At 37.5% G+C, this 10,797-nt stretch overlaps 1 protein-coding gene across 2 annotated transcripts; it reads left to right on the forward strand.

Annotated features, from left to right (window-relative positions):
* The first annotated feature begins 1,063 nt into the window (after positions 1 to 1,063).
* snx12 (sorting nexin 12) lies at positions 1,064 to 8,706 on the forward strand. 2 transcript variants are annotated; one of them, XM_004076139.4, is made up of 6 exons: positions 1,064 to 1,454; positions 3,698 to 3,793; positions 4,099 to 4,223; positions 6,116 to 6,206; positions 6,678 to 6,688; positions 8,023 to 8,706. In XM_004076139.4, the coding sequence occupies exons 1-5, from the start codon at positions 1,290 to 1,292 to the stop codon at positions 6,681 to 6,683; spliced, it is 483 nt and encodes a 160-aa protein (XP_004076187.1). In that variant the 5' UTR covers positions 1,064 to 1,289; the 3' UTR covers positions 6,684 to 6,688; positions 8,023 to 8,706. The 2 variants fall into 2 exon arrangements, with proteins under 2 accessions (XP_004076187.1, XP_011481509.1); XM_011483207.3 differs by lacking the exons at positions 6,678 to 6,688; positions 8,023 to 8,706 and having other exon boundaries at positions 6,116 to 6,620.
* The last annotated feature ends 2,091 nt before the right edge of the window (positions 8,707 to 10,797 follow it).

Raw genomic sequence — 10,797 nt, forward strand, 5'->3', positions numbered from 1 at the left:
AGTCTGTTGTCATTTTTGGACCAAATGATTTAAAATGTTAGGATTTTTATTATAGTACTTTGTTATCTCTTGGACAGGAGCCGGTTGCTCGTGCTGGTTTGCGGCGCCTTCCATCCGTGGAACCAGGGTTCGAATCCGGGCTGCTCCCTGTTCCCTTCTCTACCTCTGTGCCGGTCCCGAGCCCGGTTGCTTTGAGAAGGTTGCATCAGGAAGGGCATCCGGCGTAAAACATTGCCAAGTTTACCATGCGACTTGTTCGCTGTGGCAACCCCTGATGGGAAAAAGCTGAAAGTGGAAGAAGTTATCTCTTGGACAAATCCTAAAATTGAATTGACTTTCATTATTTATTCCACTCCGAGGAAGTATCATGTTTTTTCCTCTGTACATGTTTACATTTACATTAAGTCCCCCCACTCCAGTCCTCTTTTGATCTATTGTAAAAGGGTTCCCAGGGGTCTTTTAGTTACGATTTTGCCATTTTCAGGCAAAAAAAATAAAATAAAAATAACATTGTTATTTTTTCAGGACAGATTTTCTGTAGAGCGGTAGAACTAAATTTTGAAATTTGCCTCTGAGTTGTTGGCGGGACTTTTGGCACGGAGAAAAGCTTCCCTGACTTCCCATCATCCCTTTGTTTACACGCTGTCCCACTAGTTTACAGCCCGTCAAAACCTCAGCATAAAATTACCATGGCGAATAAAAAAGGCTAGCAATATCGCAGCCATCCAATTGTACATTTTGGGCCAAATGCCAGCTCAGACGAAGAAAACAAAGCCGTAAATAGATCTAGTCGTCTATAAGTGAATGCATCGAAATCGGGCGGAGAGAGCTTGTGGCCCACCAACTGTAGCATGTACATCACAGCTACAGGCTTTTTTTTGTCTGCTCTTGATTCACAGCGATTTGATTAAAGAAATACTCAGCAATGTAATTTTGAACTTCATTTTCTTTACATGTGTCATTCATAACGAGAAAAAACGCCACAAGAACATGGAAAAAAGACTGAGGTATAGGCCAGGTATAGGCCATTGCAGTTACAGCAGCATCCGCTAGGGGGAGTGCAGAGCCCCGCATAACACGGAACTGAAGTCTTCGCAATTTCCTCACAGAAGAAGGGTAGGGCGCAGGGCGGCTGGCCCCCAACAAGAAGAGCGCTACTTGGCCGACCCTACCGATCTGCTTTAGTCATCAATTGAGGCCTTCAGATGAGATTTAAGACGTATGCGTGTTTTTAAGTTGGTTTTTACGCTAATACTTTACTGGCCATCTAAAAATTACAGCCCGACAAAATGACAGATCCTGTAGTAGCCGACACTCGCCGGTTGAATTCTAAGCCCCAGGATCTGACGGATGCTTACGGTCCCCCGAGCAATTTTCTGGAAATAGATGTCTACGATCCCCAGATCGTTGGAGTGGGAAGAAACCGTTACACTACTTATGAAGTTCGAATGAGGGTAGGTTTAAAACGTCTTACCCGAAAGGGGAATTAGCTAAGCGTGCTAAGCTAACTGATAATTACAATGTTTTTGCTGAGCTGTTAGCATGTCAAGGCGGAAGGCTAAAGTCGGCACAAGAACGGGACTGTGATGTGAACGGTAGCCGCCTAGAGTCGCTTCAGAGGCCGCAGAAGTAGGACTGGACACGCGGGGATTAAGGACGGCCTAGTTTTTGGTTTGCTAGCTGTGCTATTTTTGGCAGAAGTTTCATGAACGTCTGTGTTGGACGAAAAAACGTGTTTTAAACATACTTATGCTCAACTAAATACACTTTTACTTGTTTTAAATTCACCGCTGTGGATAACATACAAAATTGATAAATAAAGTCAGAGAAGACAGCACAAGTCGTCCAATAAAAACTGGCCATTTTTTATTCCAGCAACTTTTGATAACTATCCTTAATAGAAATAGTTGGCTATAGGCTATGTATTCTTTCTTTCAACAAATGGGTAACTGAAATAACTTAAACCTTTTTTAAGGGCAATATTTCGTCCTAATTTCTTTTTTTTTTCCTTTGGTATTTTCCTTTTTAGTCGCACAAATGTCCTGTAGTTTATTGGCTATCCACATCAGTGCTAGTTGCTGATTTATTCCCCTTAAACTGTTCAGCTTGTAACAAGGAGATGCTTAAAATCGCCAACATGGCACATTCCTAAGACATTTTCAGGAAGCAGACACAGGATAGACATGGTCATTACAAAACCGCCATTCTCTAAAAAAGTGTTGTCAGCAACGTTTCTCAACTTTATTATCAACAAACTGTGGCTTGTAGAATTACACTGCAACAACTGTTGATTCAGTATTTCACGTTTGGGTCTGCTGGGAACGTTTAAGCATTTTCAAGATCATGTTGGATCAAAACTATTGACTGTAGAGAAATGCCAGCCTTGTTTGAATAGGAAATAAAAATGTTTTACATTTAGGTTTTGTGAAATTTACAGCAAACAATTACGAGACATAACAGCTCAAAATGTCCCTCAGTCTGTTACTACAAAGAAAAAGTTCATTGTTGTCTGCTCAAACCAGAATCTGTGTCCCTAACACAATCAAATATGGCGGAGTGGTACCTCAGCTCTGAATAAGTTTGTCGAACAGCAACTTTTAATGCATTATTTGGAAGAACATAACATATATTTTTTTAGTTTAGCCACTACTTTCCCCATTTTCCCTTCCAAATGTAACAAAAATAACTCCAGATTCTGTAACTATTATAAAAGTATTTGTATAGTTTTAAAGTCCCACTCTAATCGTCTTTTGATTTAATTTAAAAGCGTTCCCAGTGTTTTTTTTTTAATTATGATTATGCCATTTTTTTAAAGCAATTCATTTCATTCATTCATTCATGAATGATGAAAAAAAAGGATGAATTTTTTAAAGCAAAAATCAAAAAGCCTGTCATTTTCTAGGACTTTTTTTTTTTCTGCAGAGTGGCAGTAGTTTAAGAAATTTGCCTCAGAGTTGTCTGTTGGTGCGGCGTGAGCCCGCTCCTTTCCCATCAGCCATCTGTTTACTGGTTTCCTGCTGGCTTACAGCCCCTCACACCCCAAACCTAACATTATCAGTGCACAAAAATTGCTGTAGCTGTCCAGCCGTACAGTTTTGAGCCTGATGCCAGTTCGGACGATGAAAATAAAGATGGATGGATATAGTTGTCTGCAAGTGGACACATTGGAATCAAGCAGAACAGGGAGTTTGTGGCTGTCTGTAATAGCTTCTGTATCACAGCTTCAAGCTTTTTCCAACTGTGTTTTTTTTTTGTCTGATCCTTCTTCTGGACAATTTGAATGTAGAAATACTCAGAAATGCAGTTTTATGCTTTTATTTGTGTTTACATATATATATATATATATTTTTATTTTTTTTCCATCATGGGAAAAATGCCACAAGGACACCAAAAACTAAATTTTAATCGAAGTGGGTCTTTCATGAAACATTGTTTATAGCTGAGGTTGGCACCTATGACTAATTGCTTTTCCGCTATTTCTTAAAATTCTGTGAATTTCCAATCAACTGTTAGAATAATAAACACAGCAGCATCACAAATAAATGTACAGGATGGTATGTTTGGCCTTACATGTGTTTTGCAAATGGTTACAAGTAAACTTTTGTCTGTTCTGACAGTAACTTTCACCATCACTTTAACTGGTAAGCCAGTGACTTTTAACCAGAGAAATCGTCTCATTTTTCTTTTTTCTATGTAGACAAACCTTCCCATTTTCAAATTGAAGGATTCGTGTGTGAGGAGAAGATACAGCGACTTTGAATGGTTAAAGAATGAGCTGGAGAGAGACAGTAAGGTGAGTGGCCAACAATAACACGATTCAGGCTAATAATTGAAGGAGGCCGACCTAATCGAGTAATTACAGTGACTGAGTGGACACACATCTACAAAACATTAACTTGCCTAAAGTAATACTTGCATTGCGAGGTTTGAACGGTTCTTTGTTTAGAGAATAAAAACGTATCTGTGGCGTCCTTTGTCACGACAGCTTTCCATCTAAATGTGGAGAAATGTTAGTCGATAAAGTGTCTGTCGTATGGATGCAGCTGCTCTTTTTTCTTTTTTTTTTCTTTTGTTCATATAAACTTGTCTTGCGTTTAGATTGTGGTACCACCCCTGCCGGGGAAAGCACTAAAAAGACAGTTGCCGTTCCGCGGCGATGAGGGCCTTTTTGAGGAGTCTTTCATCGAGGAGCGGCGAGTGGGCCTGGAGCAGTTCATCAACAGGTTGTTCAATAAAACAAACTGACCACTGACTGTCCTTTAGCTGGCGATTTGATTTACAAATCAAGATCGATCAATTTATCAAACCATTATTCTCTCCATTTAATATATATAATGTTTGTCTTTTATTAAATGTATGAAACTTAAAATATTATTTATATAAACACCATCATTTATACCTTTATTTACAACAGGAGATCAGAATAAAAAAAATCATAATGGATAAAATCGCAAACATTTTTAAAGATGAGAAATGGTTATTTATCACTTTAAACAAAAGTTTTTTATGCCAAATTCCTAGTTTACTTCAGCAACAAACAAAACATAGACATCTCTGTCACTTTGCATCATTTTACAGCACATCTAGAAAATATTTTGCAGTCTTTCCATCCTCAAAGTTTTGCTGACTGCAGACATACCAGATATATGATAAGCTAGTGAATGAAGACACAGCAGCACCTAAATAAAACAACTGTAACAACTACATCCACAGTCCTTTAATCTAAACGGACAACACTGTTTCCAACAGACACGTTTTAGTGGAAATACTAAAAAAAAACACGTTTTTGAAGATTTGCATCAGTGCGACTTCTCTGCCATGATTGCAGGCAGTCATATGAGGTCACATAATTAAACAGGATATTTTCAGAAGTTTCTTTTCATATTCTGTATATGTTTTGTTTAAATTATAGACTACATTTAAACAAAATGTTTTTTTTCCCAGAACTTATTTCAGCAAACTGTATTTTTCAAGTAACAACAGTTCCAAAAGATAGTGGGAGGAAGAAAAAAAACATTTTTTACTCCCACCCCTTATACATGCACAGAGGACTATGACATATTGTAGCTGGTGGCTTATTTACATTTAAAGTTGATTCATTTAATATCACTTCTATCTTTTAATGTGCATTATTCCTTTAATAACAATGAGCATCAGAATAATCCACATCAAAACTGTCTAATTTCACAAATTAAAATTACTAATAGTCTTTATAGTCTCATTTTCAGGGTCTTTATTTTTTTATTTGTGAAAAACACTTTGATAGCTTGACTTGAAGGAGTTTAAACCTTTACTAGTAGGATAATTTGTTTTGTTTATATACTCAAAATACAACATTATTTTAGAATTTCAGAGCGATTAGATTGCCTGGAGTGTATTTTTACTGTACTATATTTACAAAAAAATGCAAATCAGCCAATCTTGAACTCCGCAAATAACTGCTTAATTTTGAAGGAACAGATCCTAGAAATCCGAGTTCTCGTAGACTTGTAACAACGCTAGTTAAAAATGTGAACTTTGAATCAAGTTGTTGTCGGAAAAATGCCTTTAAAGTAGGTCTGCCCAAAATATCGCAAATTTATCGTTATCGCGATATCAAGCTGTGCAGTATGCATATAGCAAAAGACGGCGAAAATTGCAATAAATAGTTACCTTAAATGTGCTAAAACAATCTTATGCCAGCTTGAAGTATTTAACGAATCAAATAAATCTCTTAATGCATTTGACCCTCAAAATGTCCACCAATGGGATGGAGCTGTTTCATGTCACATTTTCGCCTCCTATGTAGACCAGGGTTAACTGTTATTTAATTTAAGCTGTAGCAGTAAAATAGTAATTATGTTTTTGGTTGTTTTGCTATTTATCCATGTATCGCAAGTTATGTCATCATCGCAATATTGATCACTAATATCGTGAGTTTTCCTCATATCGTGCAGCCCTACTTTAAAGTGAATTATTATAGTTCAATTGAATAAGGCAAGTTTAAAAATGCAAAAGTGTGTTTTGTTTGGAGAGTTTTCCTAAGTCTTGTGTACAGAGTTTCATCCAATCCTCTGGAAAGCACCAAACCCTGGTAGATTGTTGTGTTTTATAATTCTACCGTCTGTTTCTGCAGAATTGCAGGTCACCCCTTGGCCCAGAACGAGCGCTGTCTTCACATGTTTCTTCAAGAGGAGGCCATCGACCGCAACTACATTCCTGGAAAAGTACGGCATTAGGGTTACTGGGAGATGTGGGGGGGGGTTGAACTGTGGGGGTTTAGACTGGACTGCTCCTGGCTTTTCTCCTCCTTCACGACTTGTTTCAGTCCGTCTTTCTCTTTCTCTCACAGTCGTATGTCTTATCATGGAGTTAGAGTATTTAATGAAAAGGTTGACTGTTTCTGACAACTCTGTGACTCCTGTGCATTTGTTTTATAAGTGTACAGTAAGAAAAGCAGACCTCAGTAGTGGCAGAAAGTCTTGAATACTTTGCTCTCTATCAGAACCTTCAAGAATGAGATAATGTATGATAAAGTCAGCGTCCCCAATGAATGTCATAAGTTTATGATTGTAATATAATGTGAATAAAGTATAACTGTGTGCAGAGGCTACTGTTGACCTGAGAGGTGCGTGCACACTGGAAATGAAAATTCTGATCCTGTTTTGTTCTCTTTGTCTTTTTGTTGTGTTTCATAGGTATGAATGAAGTAAGTCTGCTTTATTTTTTACTCTGTCTCCTAAGAGCTTTTTCAAAATTAAAGGTGGCTGCATGGGCACTGCTAAGCCCAAAGGCGGTAGTTCACAGATACTTTCCTAAAAAAAAAAATAATAATCTCATATTGAGGACATCATCTTATCCAATTAATCTTTCTAATTTCGTGGATATTACTTCCCTGCAGAAAAAAATGAAAGGAAACAAAAGGCAGTTTTTGTTTAACTTTCCGGTCCTAAATAAATGCAAGGAAGCTTTAAATTGTTGATGAACACTGGTTGAGTTAATCAGTTGAGCTGAGCAATGAGGCCCTTTAAACCAGGAAGTTCTGTGAACTATTTGATGGGGAATCAAGATTTTTCATCCCTCCTAACAAACGCTCTAATGAATCAAAACTAATACATTTTTTATTGCACTAACCATGACCTGCATGGCATTCTTGCACGCTCCCTCTGCAGTACATTTGAAAGTTTTGCATCCTCTGATTACTATAATCTTACCCAGCCTGCTCATACACTTCCTAAAAAATACTGAAGAGTAAAGTTAAGCCATGCTTATAGGAAAGTTGATTTTTCAGAGTGTAGAAACTATACAATTCCATTTTAAATGTATTTATTTTTATTTGTGCTCTATTCGTCATAAAGAGCGGAGAGCATTTGTTAGAAAGCGGCTAAAGAAAAAACAATCTACCCTGCATGATGCCTAATGGTCGAGTCTGCTGCACAGCTAGCTGTCTGTCCAGGAAATGTGTGCAGATCTAGATGTTGTTTACAGAACGCTGCATGCTGTGCTGTGCTGTGTAACGTAAAGCTGTGAGGTCTACCATTCCAATTTCTGCTTCCCACCTGCTTGACTGCATAGGTTCTGGGTTAAATGCATTCATTTGAACATTGTGCATCTCTTGTTCATATCAATGTATGTGATTAACATATTTCTGCATTTAAAATACTTTTACTTAAAGGGACTCACAAATGAGTCAAATACACACACATAGGATTACTCTGTAGAAACGCTTTCTGTTCAATGTTGACAGGAAAATGTCTCAGCTGCAAGATATTTACAGACGTTTACGGAAAAAAATAGTCGTTTCTGTGGTATTTAGAGAGTAAACCAGCTAAAAAGAACTTTGGCAGAGGGATGCAATGATGAATTGAGTGTAAAGTTATTAAAAATGTTAACCGAAATATTCATGAACAGAAGATAAACAGAAAATAAAGTGTTGTTCAGAGAGGCGCTGTGTCAGAGCTCCAGTTACACACAGAAGTAGCACATGCTGGTGTTCAGTTCTCATGTCCTGCTTTTGTTTTCTGCCTTCTTCTCATTTTAAAGAGGACACGGACTTCTGCGCCTGCCACCTGTACATTTCCGTCGACATCGCTTCATTATAGAGCTGACAGGAATGTCCGATGCACCATAGATACGATTAAAACAAACTGAAAAACAGTGTTTATGAAGAGGTCCAACAGGATAAAACGTCATTCTGCACACTGTGTGAATTCCTTTTTGACTCCATGGACAACATGCTACTTATATATATATATATATATATATTTTAGCCATTTTCTTGTTTATTTACAATATCTGTTTTAGTTGATCAATCCAAGATATTGTGTTTAGTTTCCAGCTAAAATGTTATTTTGATGATCCTGCCAAAGTCAAGCAGCATGTAGCATCTAGAACAATACAAAGTAAACCTTAATGAGTTTTCTGCACCATATTAGTGATCAGATCATCCCCCCATTTGGCTACGTGATGCGAAATCGACGAACGGGAATGCGGCGAATAACCATATCAAAGCACTGTGACAAAAGGTTTTCTCTTCAGCGATGTATCACTGGTTCAAGTTGTTCAGGATCTGGATTATTGTGGATGAGAAATTAGGCCTAATTTGTGCTCATTTTTCTGCTCTTTAATAATTTTCTCTATATTATTGTGAAGTACTACAATCTGTCACTAAAGTTCATCTTTTGGTTACTGAGAATCTTTCACCAATTAAAATTTCCTGCTGCCTGCCGTGTTGCGTCTCCTTTGACTTTTGAACGGAGGAGTTAGAAGTGGCTAAACTCACATTTCACTTTGTGGGTCGGGTGTCACGGAGAGGATCAGAGGGAGAGTTGGGGAGGAGGGGGGCCCAGTGGCAGATGACCTAATTCACCACTGAAACGGAAAAAGAACAGAAAGTACGTTTTTTTTATTTTTTTATTCTTGATTCCCAAATGTACAAAAAAAAGTGAAAAACTGGCTCTGCGTGTACAATTACAAGACTGCTAAGCACAATGAACAGTTACCGTGTTGTATAACTGGAAAAAAAACATAATTAAGTCACTTTATATGCACAAAAAGTACCTTTCTCTCCCTAAGCGAAACTGTTTTGGTCTAAAAACAATTATGATAATCCGTAAACAACCAGTAAATGGCACAACCAACAATCATGCATGCAATACCTGGAGCAGGTGTATCCAAACATTAAGTAAAGAGATATGAGGGAAAAATGTTCAGACTTGACCAGCAGTCTGAACTATTTAGATGACGTCAAATGCAAATAAACAATTTTATTGCTATGTGCTTTTCTTGCCTTCACATAGAAAATGAATCCATCTAAATACGGTTTTACCTAAATTACTGTCAATGTTTCACATTGTTCATTACCAATTAGCTTCTCGTTGGTAGCATATCTTGTCTGGTTGTCGTTGACATTGAACTCTTTGAAAACAGCCACAGTCTCTTGCCATTGAGACACAATTGTTTCATGTTTTACTGAAAAAAATATGCAAATTTCCACTTGTTGTGAAAGCGGTGACTCTCACTGTCAACTTTTCTTTCCAATTTACAGCTGACATTTTAGAAATGAGCCACAAAGTGTCGCAGAAGGGTCCTGCGACAGTGTTGCCACAGGATTACGAGCTTAAAATGTAATTTTGCCAACCATAATTTGCTTGAAAAGGCTGTAGAAAACAGTGGCTTTTCATTTGAATCTTTAGGTTCCTGTAAACTTTCTTCTGCTTCTTCTATTTTTTTGGAAACTCTGGGATTAACATAGAAGTGGGGATATTTGGGCCTCTGTTAGATTAAACTTGTCCCAGAAAAAGTGAAATTGTGCATTAGATCTTGATTCCAGGTAATCCTAAAGTAGTGATTAATGCAAATGTTTCTGCATGAAGGGAAAACAAATTCCTCAGAGGAAAAATGTGTGTTTGGAGCCTTCAGCAGATCCCCACTGTAAAACATGTGATTTAAAAAAAAACAATTTGGGGAAATTGCTTTTTGAGTACGAACCATAAGGAATTTCTCTGTCACACATACGGCATTGGGGATGTACCTTCAGTGAGAGGACTGTGACCTGTAAAACCTGTGAGCTTTGATGTGTTCCCCTTGTCCTGAGTAATGAAAGTGGCCAGACAGGATGGGTACAAATTGCCAGTGCAGAGATTAGTCTGTTTTTTTTCCAGTCATTTTATCCATGGAGCCCAGGGTGAAGCTATGACGCTTGTTTTCTTAGTTCAGACAACCAGTTGGGTTAACCTGATAACGTGGAAATAAATTGAAAGAGCAGCCCAAAGCAGTGAGACTGAGCACGAACAAAAGTCTATGCTGCCATTGGACAATGGAGATCAAGAAGGAAACACGTTAGAACTCACATCTGCATTTATTTAGATGGGTCTAAAGTAAACAGGACAAACGTCATATTTGAAGACATTTTATATTAAACCACAAATAAATAAATAAATACTTTACTGCATGTTTTTTTTATAGTACTGGGAATGAAGACCTGCAGGACTTGAGAAGAAGAACATAAAGATACAGAAAAACAAACCCATTGTGATGTCTCACCAAACACCTTTTCTGGTATAGAATATGTGCAAGTTAAACTGAATATGTATATAAATTTGTTCCCCTACATTGATTAATGAAATGCATTTTTTTGCATTCACAAATGTAGAATATCTTTGTTTCCACAAAACTAAAGGTAAACTGAGTTTTTCATCTGTTTTTCATCTGGAATTGTTAGATTATTTTTGTTGATTTCCAATAGTAATCGTGAGTCATACGGGAAAATGGATGGAAGATCTCAAGGACCAAGGTTGAAGACCACTCTGTTCTGTA

Source organism: Oryzias latipes, chromosome 14 (assembly GCF_002234675.1).
Source record: "Oryzias latipes chromosome 14, ASM223467v1".
Classification (NCBI taxonomy): Eukaryota; Metazoa; Chordata; class Actinopteri; order Beloniformes; family Adrianichthyidae; genus Oryzias; species Oryzias latipes.

Excerpts from the sequence above, each read along its gene's own strand:
- snx12 (XM_011483207.3), top strand. The coding sequence starts at position 1,290 with ATGACAGATCCTGTAGTAGCCGACACTCGCCGGTTGAATTCTAAGCCC. Across the intron at positions 1,455-3,697 it reads CTTATGAAGTTCGAATGAGG|ACAAACCTTCCCATTTTCAA; the intron begins GTAGGTTTAAAA and ends TTTTCTATGTAG. Across the intron at positions 3,794-4,098 it reads AGCTGGAGAGAGACAGTAAG|ATTGTGGTACCACCCCTGCC; the intron begins GTGAGTGGCCAA and ends TCTTGCGTTTAG.